Source organism: Salvelinus sp. IW2-2015, unplaced genomic scaffold (genome assembly GCF_002910315.2).
Source record: "Salvelinus sp. IW2-2015 unplaced genomic scaffold, ASM291031v2 Un_scaffold1312, whole genome shotgun sequence".
NCBI lineage: Eukaryota > Metazoa > Chordata > Actinopteri > Salmoniformes > Salmonidae > Salvelinus > Salvelinus sp. IW2-2015.
In genome coordinates this window covers 232,682-256,664 of record NW_019942835.1, presented here as the reverse complement: position 1 = coordinate 256,664, position 23,983 = coordinate 232,682, and the positions used below count along the sequence as shown (strand labels likewise).

The following is a 23,983-nucleotide window of genomic DNA, read 5'->3' as shown; positions in this document are numbered from 1 at the left end:
CTCTCTCTCTCTCTCTCTCTCTCTCTCTCTCTCTCTCCTCTCTCTCTCTCTCTCTATCTCTCTCTCTCTCGTCTCTCTCTCTCTCTCTCTCTCTCTCTCTCTCTACTCTCTCTCTCTCTCTCTTCTCTTTCATATCTATCTATCTATCTATCTATCTATCTATACTATCTATCTATCTATCTACTATCTATCTATCTATCTATCTATCTATCTATCTATCTTCTATCTATCTATCTATCTAATCTATGCTATCTATCGTATTATCTATCTATCTATATTCTATCTATCTACTATCTATCTATCTAATATATGAAGCATTGCTATCTGAAGCGCTGCTGTGTAATTTTGTGCTTCAATCCATGGCAGGAGGTGACAGGATGCAGAACATACCACACACTACCAGCCACTACTAGAGTAATGGAAAATGGATGACGAGATGGAGAGAAATGAAGATTGAGAGGGGGCGATGGAGAGATGAGGACAGGGGAACGAGTGATAAAGATGTAGAGGGGAGACAAGATGGAGGGAGGGCAGAAGAGAGAAATGAAATGGGGGAGAGACCGCGATAGTGTTGCTGTAATTTCATGCCTTTTTCATGAAGGGAAAAGAAAAAGAAATCACATTTTCATAAAGACTAGAGAATCAAATCAAACCTTGATTTGATCAAGGCCCTGGCTTGTTTTTTTTGCATATCTATTTTCCCTGCAGCACACTGTTGTTTGTGAGCGCTCCGGGTTGATTGACTGTTCAAAGTAATGCCTCGTCACTCCAACCTCAGAGAGACTACAGTGGGATACTGCTGTGACTGAATGACTGACACACACACTGGCAGACAGACAGACAGACTGACCCAGGAACACACTGACTTGTTGTCATTGACCACCTGACCCAGTGAACAAAATATCAACAAAGGCCTCATGGGAAATATGCACTCCTCAATAATAGCTGTAACAACCTTCTCCTCTCAGCCCTCTCCATTACTATGGTCCAGCCGGGCTTATGGCAACAATACGAGATCTCGGCTGTGTCCCAAAGGTCAAAAGTAGTTCAATACAGGAATCGGGTGACCAGCCCTCATTCACAGCCCTCATTCACACAGGAATCGGTTTGGGACCAGCCCTCATTCACACTTGGTGTGGCTAATAGCTAATACTCATTTAGCTTCCACCTCGTGAACTCTGGACTATTTGGACAGCAATTCACACAGTTCTTTCACAAATGTGATATCAGGGTAATTTCAAGTTTAGTATGATCTGGTGAGGCATCCTTCACCATGCAGCGAGAGGGGTTCTTTTTATAGCATTCACCAACCAGGCATAATGATTCTACGCTATCGTGCCTGGCTGGCTGGAGTTGTAATATGCTCTAGCTGTCCATGGGTGTGTCCCAAATGGCACCCTGGAAGTGATTTCGTACACTCGTTTTGACCAGGGCCCTGTTTGGAATGGCACCCTATTCCCTATTTAGTGCACTCCTTTTGACCAGGCCCCTTTTTTAGAGCACTACTTTTGACCACTGCCCTCTGCTCAAAAGTGGTGCACTAAATAGGGAATAGGTTGCAATTTGGGACACTACTTACTGTATATGCTTGACACGACCAGTCCTGTGGAGGATAGTACAGGATAGTCAGATACAGATCTAGAGCACTCCCCACTGGGGCACAAACGTCCATTCAACATCTGTTCCACGTTGGTTCAAAGTCATTTCATTGAAATGACTTGGAAACAACGTTGACTCAACCAGTGTGTGCCAAGTGGGTGTGGACTGCATGTCACAACACAGCCATGGCATCTTGGCTGTCGCTGGACATGTTAGCCCAACAGTGATATACGTAAATACAATACATATCGCATCGAAAAARCTTCCGTATACAACTCTGTGTATGTCTTTGTAGAACTGCATGTTTAGGCGACATGTTGTGTGTGTGTGTGTGTCTGTCTCTGGGTATGAGTGAATATATGAGTTTGTGTGTCTGTCTGTTTGTATGAGTGAATACAGGAGTTTGTGTGTCCGTCTGTGTGTTTGTGAGCGGAATTAGACAGATGTGTGTTTTTGAGTGAAATGAAATACCGAAATGTGTGTCTGTGTGCTTTTGAACGGGTTCAAAATTGGAACTTCAGAGCAATAACACGGAAGGAAGTAATAAGGGAATCATATTCATGAGCAATGATCAATAGTGGCTGGTACAGACTGGCTAGACAGAGAAAAAAATATGCAAGACAAGATTCATTACGTCTCAGTACAAATGAGAAACTTAATGATGTAAGAACGGACTCATTTACTTGCAATCACTTCCACAGACCATAAACAGCCATTAAATGCGGCGGTGTGTTCATGGATGCCAAGGGACGCCAGGCTTCTCCCAAAAAATTATCAAGAAAAAAACATAGAAACTAATGTATCTTTCCTCTCTGTGTTTCATACATTTCCTTCAATTTGCAAGAGGCTGAATGTATCTCACCGGAGAAAGCATCCGKSCAAACGAAACAGTGCCCCTCTGCCTCAGTATGTGTAGCGTATCTATCTGATGCTGTCTGGTCAYAAAGAGCATTACATTGTTGCCGCCCGTAGCATTGAATGCAAGGGAAGCCAGCGAGCATTTGGCCTCCCTTAATAAAACATTTATAAAATAATAGCCAATCAGCATTGAGCTAAACTGAGTGACCTCAGCTGTGAATGGTCTTGGTGCACAAAAAAAAACCGTTGGCTTCAGGCCAATCACATCACATGGCAAGTGTTATTATCGACAGAAACTTGAATTGTTTTGCATCTCGTTGTATTGTTGTCCTCCAGTGGCTAGATAGCTAGCTAGCTAAAATAATTTCCTTTRCTAAATTAGCTATGGATGGAGATAGAGATTTAGACTTGTGGTTTTACTAAATTCTCAGTACTGGCCAGTGATTATAACGGCGATTCTGATCCAACCATAAATTCATACATTGTTGTGCCCCTGGCCTGAGAGGATGGAAGTTCAACACGTAGCTAGATGTAGTATGCTAATGTGAACTAGCTGCCCAGGAAAGGAAGTTAGGCTAGCAAGCAAGTATTTTAGCCAGGTAGCCTAGGACAACAAAAACTAGAAGAGTGTACTGTATGACAGCCATAGACTTCACTGGACAGATGCTGCTCTCCGGTTTTGTAATGAAACAAATGTGTGGCTGAATTTATTCTGCCACTGTGTCTTCCTATTGTCTCGGCATTTAGGGCTATATATCACAGTRGCAAGGCAAATGAACTAACAGGTTTTAGAGTAAACGCCACCATTATCACAACACATAGGTTGTAATATGGCTTTTCTTTCTGTATTGGCTTCCCCAGTGACTTCACCCACGCACCGTTACTCATTAAATGAAAGAGCTAGTCCTCTCAAATCATACTTCGTTGATGAAACAGGGATGTCTGGGAAGACGGGGCCTTTCTTTTTTTGTTGTTGACATTGTGTGTGTGTGTGAATCTGTGTGCGTGTGTGTGGCTCCGTTTGTAAAGCATGGTGCTTGCAACGCCATGAATCGTTGGTTGGATTTGTTCTGGGCCACCCGTATGAAAAATATACGCGTGCATGACTAAGTCGCATTGGATAAAAGCTAAACYCTAAATGGCATATATTATTAGTGAACATTATTAGTATGGTTTGTGAGTGAAACTAGGGGCCACATGGTTCTGCGTTCTGAAGGTCCGAGTTGAAGACCACACCCTCCTTGTCCCCTGTTCCCGCGCATCATGGCGCGGGAACAGGGGACAGGGACGGTGTGGTTTTCAACTCGTAGAGGGAGAGATGGTGGGGGAGAGATGGTGTGGGAGAGGGAGAGGGGGGGGGGGGGTGTCACTCCTGTCTTGTTACAGTATCTGCCTGGTGAAGAAGGAGTAAGGAGAAGGAGAGAGAGAGAGAGAGAGAGAGAAGGTGGAAGAAAGAGAAGCTGGGAGAAAGAGAGGGCAGGGGCAGAGAGAGAGAGACAGCGAAGACATGAAAGGCAAAGGGAGGAAGAGGGAAGTGAGGAGAGAAAGACTGAGACAAGACAGCGTGAGAGAGGACAGAAGGGGGTAGATCCCATGCCATGTGTCAGTAAGCTTACGTGGTCATTTATCAGCCCTGCTGTTTACCAACAAGAGGCTCCTAGTGAGACAAGCCAAGGTGTATCAAACTTCTCAGAGTAGGAGTGCTGATTTAGGACCAGTTCTGCTTTTTCGATTGCATTTTACGGACAGGGGGACATGACCTCTGAGACGCTTGATACATACGGCTCCAGTTCTCTTGCTCAATGTATATTTGACATATGATTTGTTCCTTAAAAACATCCATCGATTGTCTATAAAGTTTTCAGAAATTGATGTATTGATTTTTGTTAATAAAACCAATCGGGTAACGCGCAATGATTTGAGTGAATTCAGTTGGTGACACTGGGTATGTATAGTACTCTGTATAGATATCTCTTGCTAATGCGGTTTTATTTCTTCTTTATTGCTACCGTAGGTCCAGGAGTGGCTGTGTCTGAACTGCCAGATGCAGAGAGCTTTGGGAATGGACATGGAGACACCTCGCTCCAAGAGCCAGCAGCAGATTCACTCTCCGTCTCACCAAGCCAAACCAGAGCCCATCTCTGAACCTCAAACTCAGCCCCCACCCCAGCCCCAACCTCAGCCCCAGGTCCAACCTCAGCCCCAGCCCCAAGCCCCACATAAGGCACAGCCTCTAACCCAGCACCAGGCTCCGACACAGGCCCAGCCCCCACCGGGCCCTAACAGACAGACTGGTCCAGGCCCGGGACAGACCGCTCAGCAACAGAGAAGTCCAGGGGGCCCTGCTCCAGCCCAGGGTCAGGGTGGGGCTCGTCTCCCCCCAGGAGCTGTCCCTCTCCCAGGCATGGCCAAAGCCCCATCCCAGCCTGACCTCCGTGGCTCCCCTGCCCACCAGCCCCTGCCCCTCCGCCAGGACCACACCCGCAGCGCAGGGAGCTCCCCGTCACGCCAGCCTCCGCCCCCGGCCGCCGCCCCCGAGCAGACCTTTGGGAAGCTGTTTGGAGGCTTCGGTGGCTTCGGTGCCTCCCTCCTCAACCAGGCCAGCACCCTCATATCAGATAACCCAGTAGCTGCTCCGCCGCAGCCCCAACAGCCCCCCAAACCTGCCCCCAAACCAGCCGGACCCCAGGGACCTGCAGCTGGGGCTGGGAAACCACTAGGAACTCATTCTGGCCAACAGGGACCCCACGCACCCCAACAGGGACCCCATGCACCCCAACAGGGACCCCACGCACCCCAACAGGGACCCCACGCACCCCAACAGGGACCCCTCCAGCAGCAGGCCAAAGGTGCCTGCTGTCCCCTGTGTAAGACCAGTCTCAACGTGGGGGTGACGGCCGAGCCGGCCAACTACAACACCTGTACCCAGTGTCACGCCCAGGTCTGCAACCTCTGTGGATTCAACCCTGCACCCCATCTGGAGGTAAGAGCGGTCTCATCTCTAATCTCTAATCATCGGAGTCTTCAGTTGGTTGTGGTTTCTCTTCCTGTGTGTGGGTGTGTGTGTGGGAGTGTGTAAGAGGGAGATACACAGCTTTGTGGCTTTGTGTGAGGTATGTGGGTGGATTTGATCAGGTCTGAATAAGGGCCAAGTGCCCTGTGATAAAACTGGGCCATCTGTGGTGAAATAGATGATAGAATAGTTTATGGATGTGTTTCTATAAAAATGCCATGTCATAGTGCAATAGTCTCACTCTGGCTGCCCTAGTCTTTCTCTGTCTTTCTTAAACCTGCGTTCTACTAAAGCTTCCCCATGGGTGTGTGTCAGGGGCATTACTATTCGATACATCTGGGTTGTAATCATTAGGCACCAAACGAAAGAAAACAGACTGAAACAGGGAGGGACAACTTGAACTTGTTTTTGTTTTCTGTTGCAAACATTTTCCGTTGAATGCCCCTAATGAATACAAACCGTGGTTTATTGGGCACTCTTCCTGCTGCTTCCTGTCTGTCTCTAGTAATCACGTGGGATTGTGTTGCTCCAGAAGTGATGCGCTGTGACTCACAACAGTCCCCCCTGTGGTGGAAAGGGAGATTTAGGTACATCCCAAATAGCACCCTATTCCCGATGTAGTGCACTAGTTTAGACCAGGGCCCATGGGGAATAGGATGCCATTAGGGACATTGACATGGCCAATAAAACTAAATTGGGTTTGATCCTTTCTGAGTAATAGATGACTCATTCATTAATATCAATGAGTCATAATGAAAGACCTATGGAGATTCACAAGGCAGTGTGAGTGACTCACCCCTTTAACCCTCTTAACCCACGGTTGTAAAAATACGACGCCACCTAAATTGCATCCAGTACCGGTCCTAAACTAAAAAAATGATGTCATCACTACCTAGTTCATCTCCTTAGACCCAAATAGTAGTATTTAGTGTGTGTCACTATTATTGTGGCATCAGTAGCCTCTGAAACATTAGAAAACTGTCCACTCGTCTCAGATCACACTGGTCCCCTACACAAGCATACGGTCTGACTACCGAGTGGCGCAGCGGTCTAAGGCACTGCGTCGCAGTGCTAGAGGCGTCACGACAGACTCTGGTTTGATCCCAGGCTGTATCACAATCGGCCGTGATCGGGAGTCCCATAGGGCGGCACGCAATTGGCCCAGTGTTGGGAGGGTTTGGCCGGGGTAGGCCGTCATTGTAAAATAAGAATTTGTTCTTATCTTTCTTGCCTAGTTAAATAAAGGTTAAATAAAAAWAAATAAAAAAACAAGCATACTGGATGTTGGTAGCCATCCATGTAAGCCCATGACTTGACATTTTTTTTCTTGTCTTCTCTAAGATGATTATGTAGATTTTTTTTGTATTTATTAAGAAACAAACATTCTGAGCTAGAGGTAGTTTTGTAAGTATTCCAAAAACACATCATTGCGCTTAAAGGTTTGCTAAAATGAGACATGGGGACACATTCATATGTTAATACAGAAGTGAGGTTGTATCCTTTCCAAATAATGAAAATATGGAAAACAAAATGCTTTGATGTTCTCTCTACGTATCAAAAGAAGAAACATTTATATATATATTTTTTTTAAATGATTGGTTTATGAGGTCAGAATACTGCCATCGACGAGCATTCATTTTATGGTGAAGAAGTGAGATAGGATGGCTATCTCACGGCTATCTCTCCAAGTTCAACTAGAAAGGACAACCAAATATTACTAAAAATGTACTCCATACGCAGAAAAGAAAATAGTTGATCCTTCAAAAAAAGTATGAATTTGTTTGCAACATACTAACGTTTGGATAGATCAAGTTGATCAATTGAGCAATTTCAGACAAAATATGACCTAATTTTACACTTTTGATCCAATTTGATGTGATTTTTTTTTATAGAATTCAAATTTGTCCCGCCATTGAAGCTCAATGGTGCATTTTTGCTAAGCTTACATACAATTATTCTACAAACTTGAAATTCCAAAAATGTATTATTTTCATCATCAGAGGCCTATTAGAAGTATTTCTGTATTTCATTTTTTTAATCCTCATTTGGATTTATGCTTGGGTCTCACAGGGTTAACGGCGCACCCCCTGATTCTTTCCAATAGAACCAAAAAATAAAAAAGCCACTCGTTAGAACAGAGCCTCGTTAGGCTTTCAGGCCAATCAGGAGTCAGGCCAATCACGGAGCTTAATTATGCAAATCAGGCCCAATTGAATGATGGCAGTAATAACAAGATTAGTGGCCGGTGTTGGGCTTGTTATGGGCCTGCCTTGTCTTCCTCGGCGTCTGGCTGCCAGTAGCAGTGGCTCCGGCCAATTATAGATAGATAGATAGATAGATCGCTATGGAAACATGGCGACATCGTTTGTCAGGCGCTGCTTTGATGCCTGGGTGGATTCAGAAGCAGCTGAACAAGCCGAGCCGAGGAGTTTCATGAGACGTCCAAAGAGTACAGAAAGTTTCGGAGTGAAGTGATGAGATGTCTCGCTGTGGTGTTGAGTAACTCTACGGCAGCGTCAGTCTGAAACCTTTGTGTGTTTGAAGATTGCATCAGCAGACTAGGTTTTGTTTGGGCTCTATTGTGGCAGATTCGGATGTAAATGTAATTGGTACAATGCCTATGTTGTATCTGTATCTGCAGGTTTGTTGGTAAGGGCTAGAGAACTGTGTAAGGAGAGTGCTGATTCTTCTGTATGCTTCCCCGACTAACACACATAAACACTCTCCCTCTTTTTCCCCCTGCCTTCTCCCTCTTTTTTTCCTGCCTTCTCCCTCTTTTTCCTGTCTCACCCTCTTTCCTGTCTCACCCTCTTTCCTGTCCTGGCTGTAGGCTAACCCTCTCTTGATCTCTTTCACCCTCCCTCCAGGTTTATTTGTGGRTGTTCTCTCTCTTTCTCTCTTGTTCTCTCGTTCTCTCTCGTTCTGGGTGTGGCTGTAATTGGTCGAATGCATGAGGAAAGGAGGAGAGGAGCAGCGCCACTGCACTAGACAGCTCCTATAGCCCTTGCACTACACAGCTGATTCAAATGAACAACTAACTCATCATCAAGCTTTGATTAGTCGAATCCGCTGTGTAGTGGACCCTGCTCGAGCCAACCCACATGCAGCACCACTGCACTACACAGCTCCTCCAGCCAACCCAAATTCAGCACCACATCACCGGACAGCTCCTATAGCCGTCCCCCATTCAGCACCACCTCACCGGACAGCTCCTTTAGCCAACCAGCGTTCAGCACGACACCATTTGACAGGTTCTCTAGCCCAGTGGTTCTCAAACCTCTCCTCGGAGATCCCCAAATGTTTCAAAATGTTGTTGTAGTCCTGAACTAACTCACCTGATTCACCTAGTCAAGGACTTTATGATTAGTTGACAAATTGAATCAGGTGTGCTAGCTCTGGAATAGATCAAATACATGGAATGGCCGGGGGTCGCTGAGGAAAGGTTTGAGAACCACTGCTCTAGCCAACCCACATTCCCCACCAGACAGACAGCTCCACTAGCCAACCCATATACCCCTCGGGTCTAGCAGGTGCTGCCTTTGACCAATCAGAACATTTCATAGCTTGTCTCTACATTTAAGCGGGACCACTGTAGACCAGTCAGTGGTTTACATGGTGTACTCTACAATACATTAGTTTGTAGAATGTGTTCTTAACTGACTTGCCTAGTTAAATAAAGGTGTAATTTCTTTCTTTTTTTATAAAAAAAAAAAATCTCTCATGGGCAGATGCACGTAACATAACTGGTATCGTAGCATCTGTCAACGACTAAACAAGGAACTTTGTTCCGGTGTGCAGATTTCCCATCACTGGTCATTTAGACAAATCCCGATTTTGCAGGTGTTCGRATCTTTCGAATTCCAGAAGAGGAGGGAACACTTGGCCCATAGACATGCCTGTAACTTGCAAAGAGACAGGGTCAAACGCATCGTTCCGCTTCCGCTCCTCGTTCTAGTATCTTCTCTAACACTGGCGCAATTATGCACGATTTTAGTTCTGGGTGACCGAGATTCGAATAAATCTGTCCTATGTGTTTGGTCACAGGGGCGCCGAATCCTAACGTGGCCTGCGCTCTTTACCCGTACATTATATAAATAATACATTGACGTCAATGGAAGATTTGTGTGTGGATCTCAAGTGAGTGCAGCCCTGCTGGTGTTGACGTGTGCGTTCCCAATGGCACCCTATTCCCTATTGTGCACTACTTTTGACAAGAGCCCTATGCTAACCCTCTGTGTTTGACCATCTGCGTTGTGAGCCCGGAGCTACTGCATGTATCAACACTGCACTCAGTAAGGTGACTGTATACATAACAGAGTGGAAAGGAATCATTCATCTGACCATGGCTTTTGAAGAAAACCCGGCAATCTTTACACTCTGAGAATAGGCTTCCAAAAGGGTTCTTCGGCTATCCCCATACGAGAACCCTTTTATGTTTTAGATAACACCTTTTTTTCCCTACGAGTGTGGGGTAGAAAATCTGGGATTCTTTTTGGGATTACAATGCCTCTCAGCCCTATGAGAGCCATAATGCATAATTCATTTCCATTGGATATATGGACTGTACTGTAGTGTATATCAAATGAGGACTTAGCTCCCATTTTAATCTGTACAGTTTACTGAAAGAGAGCGAGAAAGACCGTGTGTGTGAGAGAGAGAGAGCATGGAAGTGAGAGATGAAGAGAGATAGCGGGAGGGAGAAAAAGAAAGTGCGAGACAGAGATAATGAGTGAGAGGAGAGAGAGATTTTACAGGTAACTGCCAAAATAAAGGAAACACCAAAATAAAGTGTCTTAATAGGGCGTTGGGCTACCATGAGACAGAACAGCTTCAATGCACCTACTTGCTTAACTCAGGAACCACACCTGTGTGGAAGCACCTACTTTCAAAATACTAATTTACTCAAGTGTTTCCATTATTTTGTCAGTTACCTGTATGTTACAGCAGCCTATGTGATTCACATCAATCAGAGCTGTGGGATTTCTATGGGTCTCTAGTGAATAAGATGTCCTTGTGAGTGTGTGTTAGTTACTTCCCCAATGCTGGCTTTCAGGGGAGATTATTCTATTGTAATCTGTATTATTCTAGTGTATTCTATATTATTATAGTGTCATTGTTCCTCTGGTTGTGCAGGTAAATAAAACAACATACATTGTTGTTGTTTTTCTACTGATGTGTGAGCAGACTGGTCTAATTTACATCTGGGTCTAAATGGAGTTGGTGGTGTGTGTGTGTGTATATGATCGCTCCTGGGTGTGTGTGTCTGCTCCTGGGTGTGTGTGTGTGTGATTGCGATATTACCAGATTTCCTGACATTTATACAAATGTAAAATGTCACAGCACACTGCGAACAGCGTCTATAAAAGACAGACCATCTGATAGAAAACAATGTGTTTGTGGTCCTGCAGGCAGGTGTGTGTGTGTGTGTGTGTGTGTGTGTGTGTGTGTGTGTGTGTGTGTGTGCATAGGAGTGTGAAGCTTTATCCTCCTGTGTCTAAGGCTGCCAATGGCACCCTATTCCCTATGTGGTGCACTACTTTTGACCTGAGCCAATAGAGCTCTCGTCAAAAGTTGTGCACTAAATAGGGAATAGGGTGCCATTGGGCACACAACCTTGGATTCTCATCAGAGCATCTAGAATAGAGAATGTTACTTTGACTCAAATAACTATGATTATAGTGTCAGACCCTATACTCCAAGTTGATATTCACATCTTAAAAAGGAATTCTCCTCAACCACACCCACAAATTGGGGAAAACAAACATTCTTTCCCATTGACCTTCATGGTAAAAGAGCTAACGTTGTCGTTGATTGTTTTATGTACAGTTGAAGTCGGAAATTTACATACACTTAGGTTGGAGTCATTAAACCTTGTTTTTGAACCACTCCACAAATTTCTTGTTAACAAACTATAGTTTTGGCAAGTCGGTTAGGACTAGAGGTTGACCGATTATGATTTTTCAACGCCGATACCGATTATTGGAGGACCCAAAAAAGCCGATTCCCGATTAATTGGACGATTTTTTAAATTTATTTGTAATAATGACAATTACAACAATACTGAATGAACACTTATTTTAACTTAATATAATACATCAATAAAATCAATTTAGCCTCAATAAAATAATGAAACATGTTCAATTTGGTTTAAATAATGCAAAAAACAAAGTGTTGGAGAAGAAAGTAAAAGTGCAATATGTGCCGGAGAAGAAAGTAAAAGTGCAATATGTGCCATGTAAAAAAGCTAACGTTTAAGTTCCTTTCTCAGAACATGAGAACATATGAAAGCTGGTGGTTCCTTTTAACATGAGTCTTCAATATTCCAAGGTAAGAAGTTTTAGGTTGTAGTTATTATAGGAATTATAGGACTATTTATCTCTATACCATTTGTATTTCATATACCTTTGACTATTGGATGTTCTTATAGCACTTTAGTATTGCCAGTGTAACAGTATAGCTTCCATCCCTCTCCTCGCCGCTACCTGGGCTCGAACCAGGAACACATCGACACAAGCCATCCTCGAAGCAGCTTACCCATGCAGAGCAAGGGGAACAACTACTCCAAGTCTCAGAGCGAGTGACGTTTGAAACGCTATTAGCGCGCACCCCACTAACTAGCTAGCCATTTCACATCGGTTACACCAGCCTAATCTCAGGAGTTGATAGGCTTGAAGTCATAAACAGCGCAATGCTTGAAGCATTGCGAAGAGCTGCTGGCAAAACGCATGAAAGTGCTGTTTGAATGAATGCTTACAAGCGTGCTTTGCCTACCATTCGCTCAGTCAGACTGCTCTATCAAATCATAGACTTAATATAACATAATAACACACAGAAATACGAGCCTTAGGTCATTAATATGGTCGAATCCGGAAACTATCATCTCGAAAACCAAACGTTTATTCTTTCAGTGAAATACGGAACCGTTCCGTATTTTATCTAACGGGTGGCATCCATAAGTCTAAATATTCCTGTTACATTGCACAACCTTCAATGTTATGTCATAATTACGTAAAATTCTGGCAAATTAGTTCGCAATGAGCCCCAGGCGGCCCAAACTGTTGCATATACCCTGACTCTGCGTGCAATGAACGCAAGAAAAGTGACACAATTTCACCTGGTTAATATTGCCTGCTAACCTGGATTTCTTTTAGCTAAATATGCAGGTTTAAAAATATATACTTCTGTGTATTATGATTTTAAGAAAGGCATTGATGTTTATGGTTAGGTACACGTTGGAGCAACGACAGTCCTTTTTCGCGAATGCGCACCGCATCGATTATATGCAACGCAGGACACGCTAGATAAACTAGTAATATCATCAACCATGTGTAGTTATAACTAGTGATTATGATTGATTGATTGATTGTTTTTTATAAGATAAGTTTAATGCTAGCTAGCAACTTACCTTGGCTTCTTACTGCATTCGCGTAAAAGGCAGGCTCCTCGTGAGGCAGGTGGTTAGAGCATTGGACTAGTTAGCCGTAAGGTTGCAAGATTGAATCCCTGAGCTGACAAGGTAAAACTCTGTCGTTCTGCCCCTGAACAAGGCAGTTAACCCACCGTTCCTAGGCCGTCATTGAAAATAAGAATGTGTTCTTAACTGACTTGCCTAGTTAAATAAAGGTGTAATTTCTTTCTTTTTTTATAAAAAAAAATCAGCGTCCAAAAATACCGATTTCCGATTGTTATGGAAACTTCAAATAGGCCCTAATTAATCGGCCATTCTGATTAATCGGTCGACCTCTAGTTAGGACATCTACATTGTGCATGACACAAGTAATTTTTTCCAACAATTGTTTACAGACAGATTATTTCACTTATAATTCACTGTATCACAATTCCAGTAGGTCAGAAGTTTACATACACTAAGTTGACTGTGCCTTTAACAAGCTTGGAAAATTCCAGAAAATGATTGCATGGCTCTAGAAGCTTCTGATAGGCTAATTGACATAATTTGAGTCAATTGGAGGTGTATCTGTGGATGTATTTCAAGGCCTAACTTCAAATTCAGTGCCTCTTGCTTGACATCATGGGAAAATCAAAAGAAATCAGCCAAGACCTCAGAAAAAAATGTTAGACCTCCGCAAGTCTGGTTCATCTTGGGAGCAATTTCCAAACGCCTGAAGGTACCACGTTCATCGGTACAAACAATAGTACGCAAGTATAAACACCATGGGACCACGCAGCCGTCATGCCGTTCAGGAAGGAGACGCGTTCTGTCTCCTAGAGATGCATGTACTTTGGTTCGAAAAGTGCAAATCAATCCCAGAACAACAGTAAAGGACCTTGTGAAAATGCTGGATGACACAGGTACAAAAATATCTATATCCACAGTAAAATGAGTCCTATATATCGACATAACCTGAAAGGCCAGTGCTCCAAAAACCGCCATAAAAAGCCAGACTACGGTTTGCAACTGCCATGGGGACAAAGATTGTACTTTTTGGAGAAATGTCCTCTGGTCTGATGAAACAAAAATAGAACTGTTTGGCCATAATGACCATCGTTATGTTTGGAGGAAAAAGAGGGAGTCTTGCCAAAGAACACCATCCCAACCATGAAGCACGGGGGTGCAGCATCATGTTGTGGAGTGCTTTGCTGCAGGAGGGACTGGTGCACTTCACAAAATAGATGGCATCATAAGGGAGGAAAATTATGTGGATATATTGAAGCAACATCTCAAGACATCAGTCAGGAAGTTAAAGCTTGTCGCAAATGGGTCTTTCAAATGGACAATGACTGGCAAGCATTACTTCCAAAGTTGTGGCAAAATGGCTTAAGGACAACAAAGTCAAGGTATTGGAGTGGCCATCACAAAGCCCTGACCTCAATCCTATAGACAATTTGTGGGCAGAACTGAAAAAGCGAGCAAGGAGGCCTACAAACCTGACTCAGTTACACCAGCTCTGTCAGGAGGAATGGGCCAAAATTCACCCAACTTATTGTGGGAAGCTTGTGGAAGGCTACCCAAAATGTTTGACCCAAGTGAAACAATTTAAAGGCAATGTTACCAAATACTAATTGAGTGTATGTAAACTTCTGACCCACTGGTAATGTGATGAAAGAAATAAAATATGAAATAAATCCTTCTCTCTACTATTATTCTGACATTTCACATTCTTAAAATAATGTGGTGATCCTAACTGACATAAGACAGGGAATTTTTACTTGGATTAAATGTCAGGAATTGTGAAAAAATATCAAAATAGGCTAAAAGCTGCTGTGTTGTTCAATGTAACCAGGTATAAAATCCCGACCTACGGTTCGGCTCGCAATGCTCCCACATAGGGAAATAGAGAATGTGAGAAGAACCCTGTGGCTTCATGCTATTCGACGTGGGAAATGTGGGTACCTGGGGTCCAAGTAGGGTACAAGTAGCTAGGTGTGAGGAAAATATTTCATCACAGGTAAGCAGTGCCGATTTTAGCATGTAAATCTTGGTGGGGCAAAAAAAAATTACAATGTGGGATGCATGCCAGCAAAACCACTACTGTCGTGGAAAATCATACTGAGAGAGAATTTTTTCATTTCTTCAAACAATCATCTTCTTTTTTTTTTTATCGATTAATTATTGCAATAATGAAGCGGGTCAACCCCACACCCTTGAGTGTTGGACCGAGTAACTTAACCTTTACACAAATGCAGAGTTCTTTATATAGCTGACACTAAGAATGCTTAGTCATGATTGGTTCAACCCCTCCCATGCAGACCCAGGAGCATCATAAGCCACTCTGGGTTCATCCTGTTGTTATCTGCATGGGTTGTTGTCTTAACCCCACCCTGGCCTAGTTTCCCAGTTGCAAGGATGATTTTGAGACAATGCTTGATTGTTCTACTCCTTAACCATCGCTAGTAAAACACATTATTGTCTATGCAATGCAGTCTTTAACTAATTTGTCAGCTCAAGCCATCTCTAGTGACCATACGCCCAGATTAGGGAACTGGAGTGGAGACCATAAAAACACAGACACTAGTAGGACAGAAATGTATTACTACTAGTTAAATATTAATTGTTAACCATTAATATCAAATAGATCAGGTAAATATGTCATTTTTCTCTCACACTACAACACTAAACAATACGATACAATAATTGCACTATAATGGTGACAAACAGTGCCCACAAACTGGGCCTACATAAAGCTGTCTCAACATCTTACTACTGCTACACCTGGCTATCAGTGGACCCTTGTCTGGCAGCGAAACCGTTAATTCAGCCTTATTTACTGCCCTTTAAAAAAACATAGCTGATATGAATGACTTGCTTAAACAAATGTCGTTTCTAATGTCACTTTAGATGTACAAACTATGGCATAAGGGGACAACGAGTGGTAATCCGTCATTTCGATTAAGACATTAATGAGCGAGTTTGGATGGACGTAGTCAGTACAACTATTTGTTTAGCACTTTTGAAATGTACAGCGACAGAATACAGAACATTCAGAACGTTCTTACAGTGTTCTCCCTGTACACCGAGTCAGAACCGTAGGATAAGTAAAGGGGGCACATAAGCAGACAATGAAAGCTCTTACATAATGTGATGATTATATTTCTGTAAAACAGGTTATAGGCTACATGTGTACCACCAAGTCAGAACATTAGGGAAATTAAGAGGGGTAAAGAGACCAAATTATTAGGGTGAGGCACATACACTTAGTATTACTTTCTTAGCTACAGTATACATATCTCCCTGGCATATTGCATAATTTATGCAGCAGCATACAAGACATTTTTGGACTCACCTTGTTGTGCTGTGCTCACTTGAACAGGAAGGTGGCACGGCGGTTCTTCCTTGGCCAACTTTGTCATTAAAGTCTGGCATTCTCTGGATTTATGGTYCTTTCAAGACAACTGGGAACTCAGAAAAAAACAATGTTGAATCATGACGATGTCATTGATCTTCAGGCCGTAGCTCTAGAAAGAGGCCAGAGTTCCCGAGTTGGATGAACGTTCAAAACGTATTTCCCAGCTAGTTTTTTCCAGAATTCCCAGTTGTCTTGAACTCAATGAAGTCAAGTTTTCGCAGTTCCGATTTACCAGTTGTTTTGAGCGCAGCACAAATCATGCTTCATTGACAGCATGGCCAATGTTGAATGTCTATCATTTTAAACATGGAAAAGAGACACGTAATACCAGATTTGGGGACCACACAGCCACTCCACTGAATAGCAGGCTAGTGATTGCTTTGCAATGCTTGCAGTTAGCCACTGTCACTGATTCCTTCCAAACCACTCATTGATGAATTTGCGATTTCTAACTTGTTGTGTAATGTTTATGTCCAATGACCGATGAGCACTAATACGTTTTATCTATAATTTATCTTCATATGACAAGGATTAAAAAGGATTTGCCAGTAGATTGTCGACTTGATTCATGATGATGACTGCTAGCTAAGATTTTGAAAGTATGATGTTGACATCAGTCCAATCAAAGCTACTGTAGATATAATGTGATTTGATGTCATATTATCTGTGGCCAATGACCTTGAGACTTCTTGGATGGGCACTTCTAAAATAACTCTATGGCAGCACACAAGGGGCTTGAAATTTCGAGGTCTACCCCTAGACTTGGCGTTGAAGTACTGTCCCCACGAATGAACGAACACTGAGCTAATTATGGCGCAACTAGAGAACATTACCAACACCTATGCTCCTTGTCTTCCACTGGCTGCCCCACCACCACAGAAAACACTGAGCAAGGCTGAAACACCTGCATTTTGGAGCTGCCTTACTCAAGAAAGTTTGCAAACACGTATTAATGACAAAATAACATGCAAAACAGGTAAGTCCAAAAACAAAAAATTTTGTTGCTAAAAATGTGCGGCTCAAAACAGGGTTCTGCCCCATCTGCCCTGAATGACGGGTCGCCACTGCAGGTAAGACATTTAATTTGTTTAGTATAGTCCGTTTGTACCTCCGCTGTATAGTCCGTTTTGTTTGTGTTGGTCTTGGCTAGCTTAATGTTCCGGTCGGTAGCTAGCTAGCGCTCACTCACGTGGATGCTAGCACGTCATGAAAAGGGGCATGAGGGAAGCCCTACAATATAAACATTTTCTAAATAGTGAGAACGCTCGGGAGCAGGCAATGTCGAAAAGTAATCTTTAGACATGTTGTACTTTTCTTAAATGTAGCTTTGTAGTTGACTAAAACAATCAGACAACAAAAAATGTGCGTTTGAAAAAACTTTTGCTGTGAGCCAGTGGGGTAACCTAGGCAACCACAGGTTTTTTTCCCCACAGGCGGCCAGGGCCGCGATGTTCTATCTAATACCGAATGGGACTATACTTTAATAATGGCAGGAAATGGTTACCTTCCGCTGCTTAAGTTCTGTCTCCTTTAGCAGTATTTACATCCGAAATGGCACCCTACTCCCTATATAGTGCACTACCTTTGACAAGGGCTATGGTCAAAAGTGTTGCACTTTTTGCAACCATGGAAAAGGCCACAGAGAGAGACGGGCCCTGAGTGGGTTGTTAGTGAGGGTACTAGATCCTTCATAGAACAGTACAGAAAGTGCAGGGAGAGGAATAGAAAATATAGCTCATCAATAATTTATCCAGGGAGAACATTATAAATAGTGTATGAAATGTGGAACAGGGAGAGTGCTGCGTTTGATCCCTGGTGTTCAGAGAGTGTGTGTGTGTGTGTGTGATGGTGGATGGTGTGTGTTTGTGCTGGTGTATGTGTGTAAGGGGTGTGTGTGTGTGTGTGAGAGATGCTGTTTCACTGGCGTCAGGGTATTTATTTTGGTCACTGTCAACATCACCCCTAGTGTGTTGGGGCTTCACGTGCACAGTGATAATGGGACATATGAAGTACTTCATCCAATGAGTGCTTGGGGTTTTGTAGAGCTATGACGACTTAGGCTAAATATGTGTGATGACACTCCTGCAGGTCACTATCTCTATTTCTGTCCATCTCAGACCATTAGACACCATCTTGTAAGAACTCCTTCTATCTCTGCTGATTGAGGATAAAACCGTCTTCTTTTTTAGTGTTCCTTGTTTTATTAGTTGCATATACGGGATACTCGTGGGATACATCGTACGACGAAATGCTTACTTGCAGGTTCCTTCTCGACAATGCAACAACAATAAGAAATAATAGAAGATAAGAATACGAACATAAAGTAAATGGCTCAGTAGAATAGAATAAACATTTTTAGCATAAGTATAATACAGGAAGGCACAATGTATAGTCCAATATTTACACGTGTTTTGGGAAGGGGGGGATGGGGGCAAGTGTATAAATTGAGCAGTATAACACAGGTGGTTGAAGCAGTTATGATGTACACTGTATATGTGTGTTTGTGTGGGTGTGTGTGTGTGTGTGTGTGTGTGCATGAGTGAGTGCATTTGTGCTAAGGTGCAGAGAGTCAGTGTAGGTTGTCAGTCCAGTTCAATTTTCAGCAGTCTGAACGCTTGTAGACAGAAACTGTCTCTGAGCTTGTTGGTATCAGACCTCATGCTCCAATACCGTCTGCCTGACGATAAAGGAGAGAACAGCTTGTGGCTGGGTTGTGTGGGGTCCTTGATGATTCTATGCGCCTTCCTCAGGCACTGTTTCAAGTAGATGTTCTGGATGGGTGGGAGCACGGTCCCAGTGATGTACTGGGCCATCTTCACCACCCACTGGAGGGCCTTGCGGTCATGGACGGAGCAATTCCCGTACCAGACKGTGATGCCAGGGCGCTCTCGATGGTGCAACGGTAATATTCGGAGAGGACTCGGGGCAGCATGATGAATTTCTTCAGCCGCCTTAGGAAGTAGAGACTCTGTTGTTCTTGGTCCTTTGATACCAGTGGTGGCTGGTGAGCGGACATGTCAAAGGACGGGCTAATCACAATGGCTGGAATCGAAGAAATATATATTGAACATATGGAAACCATGTGCTTGATGTGTTTGATASCTTTTCCATTTCAGCCAATACGACGAGCCTGTCCTCCTATATCTCCGCCCACCAAGTGAAACCTAGGTACAGTATTCAATCTAAACCACCAAGACACGGTGGCTATGATAAGTCCACTCCTTTGTCTGMGCTCCTCTTTGGCCCTCCGTGGCCCCTGAGTGGCCCTTGTGATATCCAGGCAGAGACCCCTGTAGCCAGTGACTGTATTCAAATAGCAACACTAGTCTAGCACTAGTCTACTTAAAATTAAGGCATTGTAATAGATATMGATTGTGGTATGKTAGTATGGTCATTGGAACCTAGTGAGTGTGTGGCTGCAGCCTGGCATGCCGACTGACCCGGGGATTACTGACCCTCTGCCCAGCCAATTGATTTGCCTCTTGTAGTTCAGGGATTATGGCTGTGTAAAAGGGCCTGGGACTGCCAGGAACTGCTCACTGCTCACGCAGACACGCGCACGCACGTACGCATGCATAATGTAACACACACTCTCACACGCTAATTTTGTTTCCCACAGACCCCCCCCCCCCCTCCGCCCCCTAAAATACACAGGAGTGCCTAGCTGTGACAGAGCAAATATGAACAGTCTAGTAGGTGTAGACTAGACAAAGGGGGAAGAGGGTTACCCTCTGTAATACAGTCTCAGTGGAACACATTAGCTCACAGATGGATTTTTCTCTTTCAGTAAATATCAGGGCTCTTCCACACGGTAATGCTCCTGTGTCTAACACACATTCTAGGCCTCTATAAGACATAGACACTAAGTAGACATTAAGTATATTTGCAGTAACACAGTCGTTTAGCCTACAGTATAACATTTGGTCCTGTGTCGAATATACATTTGACATAAGACATAAAATAGATAATACATATATAGTTGTAGTAAATTACACTCCTTGACATACAATATTTCTATTTTTATGAACGACATTATGAGCAACATTAAATGCACATATAGGGGCGGCAGGTAGCCTAGTGGTTAGAGCGTTGGGCCAGTAACCGAAAGGTTGCTGGATCGAATCCCCGAGCTGACATGGTAAAAATCTGTCGTTCTGCCCCTGAACAAGGCAGTTAACCCACTGTTCCCTGGCAGGCCGTCATTGCAAATAAGAATTTGTTCTTAACTGACTTGCCTAGTTAAATAAAGGTTAAATAAAATAAATATAGCCTCCACTCCTCGTCCTAACTAGGCCACAACGTTGACTAAGACCGAAGATTCCCATTCGCCCACAGCTATGCTGCCTCCTCACAGTCGCACAATGCTCCAGTTTAGCTTCATCTCCATCACGACTGGCATGTAAAGACCTTGATAACACACCAGCTGTTCTCACACGATAGAACATGCCTGGACACGCCTGGCCATGGCACAACATGGCTGCATCCCAAATAGCTTCTGTAAAGCAGTGCACAATATACGGAYTAGGGTGCCATTTGGGATGCAGACCCATGGCTTCTGTGTTGTCACGAAGAAGCAAACAATGGAATGATAGCGGAGCATGCCAGAACATTGGGGAGCATGCCGGAACATGCCGGAACATTGGGGAGCATGCTAGATCGGGAAGTGTTGCTGCCTGGGTGATGGCACTAGCTAGGCTCTCTTCCACAGGAGGTCCATACTGAGCCAGATGGCTACTGGCGTGTTGGCACCGTCCATCCAGGCCTGCTACACTATGCCCAGCCTGCCTGGTCTCTCTCATAGGAAGTAGGGTGAGGAGAGGGGCTGAGGGGGTGATGAAACACCAACGCAGAGCAGACCCCCCACATCCTACCTCGGCAGCATGGAGCTAGAGTGTGTTTCCATCACTACCGTAAGGCACTCACACATGTTCGCCGCCAACCCCCACAGCCAAAAGTATGTGGACACCCCAAATTAARGGAATCGGCTATTTCAGCCYCACCCYTTGCTGACAGGTGTATARAATCGAGCACACAATAGACAAATAATCTCAATAGACAAACATTGGCAGTAAAATGACCCGTACTGAAGTGCTCAGTGACTTTCACCGTGGTACCGTCATAGGATYCCACCTTTCCAACAAGTCAGTCCGTCAAATTGTGGAGTGGTGTAAAMCTCGCCATTGGACTCTGGAGCAGTGGAAACGCATTCTCTGGAGTGATGAATCACGCTTRGCCATCTGGCAGTCCGACGGTTGAATCTGGGTTTGGCGGATGCCGGGAGAATYCTACCTGCCCGAATGCATTGTGCCAACTGTAAAGTTTGGTGGAAGAGGAATAATGGTCTGGGGCTGTTTTTCATGGTTCGGGCTAGGCCCCTTAGTTCCAGRWAAGGGAAATCTACAGCATACAATTACATTCTAGACGATTCTGTGCRTCCAACTTTGTGGCAACAGTTTGGGGAAGGCCCTTTCCTGTTTCAGCATGACAATGCCCCCGTGCACAAAGCAAGGTCCATACAGAAATGGTTTGTCGAAATCGGTGTGGAAGAACTTGACTGGCCTGCACAGCTCCTGACATGAACCCCATCGAACACCTTTGGGATGAATTGGAACCCTGACTGCGAGCCAGGCATCAGTGCCCAACCTCCTAATGCTCTTGTGGCTGAATGGAAGCAAGTCCCCACAGCAATATTCCAACATCTAGTGGAAAGCCTTCCCAGAAGAGTGGAGGCTGTTATAGTAGCAAAGGGGGGACCAACTCCATATTAATGCCATGATTTTGGAATGAGATGTTCGACAAGCAGGTGTCCACATTCTTTTGGCCATGCAGTGTAGACAAAGGCATGTGCTAACGGATGTGGGCACGCACACGCGAACGCCAGCTGCACATTTCCATGCACACACACACACACACACACACACACACACACACACACACACACACACACACACACACACACACACACAACACACAACACACCACACACACACACACACACACACACACACACACACACACACACACACAGGCGTCAAATTAGGCCCACAGAGAGCTCTCCTGCATGGCTCCTGCTTGTGCAAATGAAAAGGATGAGCATGAAGTCATACTATCTCCCCACTGGGACCATGGGTTTAGCTGTCCTGCCTAATTCTCCTGTGATGATGAGACAGACTAGATTCCAAATGGCACCCTATTCCCTATATAGTACATTATTTTTGACCAGAGCCCCGTGGGCCTTGGTCAAAAGTAGTGCACCACATAGGGATTAGCAGTGCCATTCAGACCTCACACAGATAGCATCATCTGAACCATGCTTTATCAGCAATGTAATTAACTTCCATCTTAACTATACACCATTAATAGCATTACAAGGCATTGATCTAGTGCATTGTGTCCCTGGCCTGGGTCGTATTCATTAGTGCAAACCGTACCAACCCGTTTTGCAACYAGAATTTGAGTTTGTTATTGGACAAGTTCAGCTAGTCCCTCCGCGTGTCCATCCATTTTCTTCAGTTTGGTGTGTAGGGGGTGCACATCACAATCACATCAGTGCATATTATTGTGCCTGGTGGTCACACTCTTTATTTCTCTGTTTATCTCCCTTCTCCATCTTGCTGGTCCTTTGTTTCTCGTTATCTCTCTGTTGCTGTTCGTCTGGGTATATCAGCTCCTCTCCTCTGCTCTGTCCACGTTGACTGCTCTTTTCCTCGCGTCTTCTCTCGTTCCCCCCTCTCTCTCTCCCTCCCCCAGTCTCCCCGCCTCAGTAGGAGGCTGCTTGCCGTTGACACATTGATTGAATTGCCAATTACTGCCGGTTGAATTGCTTGCAGTTGTTGTTGCAACACGAGCACTCAGCCCTCCTGATGCCCACACTGTTGACTGTTGATTTAGCAGCAACAGCTCAGAGAGGCAGCAGTTAGGACCTGCTACGCATGGGAGGACGGAGGAGGCTTGTATGTGTGGTGTATGTGTCGGAGAAAGAGACGAGGAGAGGTAGAATGGGGGGAGAGGCAGGAGAGAGAGATGGGGGGGAGCGAGAGAGAGAGGGGGAAGAAAGAAGAGAATAGAAGTGGTAGAGTGAGAAGGATGATGTAGGGTGACCTAATAGGCCAGGGTGTTGGCACTTGTAATCCGTGTTAAGGGAATACTGCTATCCCCTTGAGCATGGTGCTTAACCTCAACACACCATTGTAAAGATCCACCCACACAAATACATGTCATCGGAGAATAGTCTGGAGTGAGCCTTGTAAGATGATTAAGCAGGGCAACAATGCTGAAAACAATGCATTAAATGTCTGATGAGTGAGTCAGAAGCCCAATCTGGTTTAAAGGAGAAATTCACAATTTAGGTCCCCAATCTGTATTTTTGATGTAAATGGCATGTTATAGAAGGTTTATTTTTGAGAAATTTACCACACCAGCAATTGATTTCCTGAGCCTCATTCTGGAGTTCCAGGGCGTCCCAAAAACATGAACAAAGGCTGCATAAACACCCAAATACATCTTATTACAAATGGCAAAGCTCTCAGTATCGTGATGCAGGTCTCTAGATGTTGTACACATGACATTTTGTCATACTAGACTTTATCCGCAACGTTCTAGTCCATTTTGTTGAACTCAACGGATAATTTCTGGTGTGCGCATATTGGCCCTTCTCAACAATGCAGAGAGAAAGATAATAGAGAAATAATAGAAAATTAAAACACGT

At 44.2% G+C, this 23,983-nt stretch overlaps 1 protein-coding gene across 1 annotated transcript in view; it reads left to right on the top strand.

Moving 5' to 3' along the window:
- Positions 1-23,983, top strand: part of bsnb (bassoon (presynaptic cytomatrix protein) b) — a 124,715-nt gene that overhangs the window by 30,253 nt on the left and 70,479 nt on the right. The window contains exon 3 of the mRNA XM_070438955.1: positions 4,472-5,440. Within this exon, the coding sequence (XP_070295056.1) occupies positions 4,472-5,440 (969 nt within the window). The remainder of the gene's footprint in view (positions 1-4,471; positions 5,441-23,983) is intronic.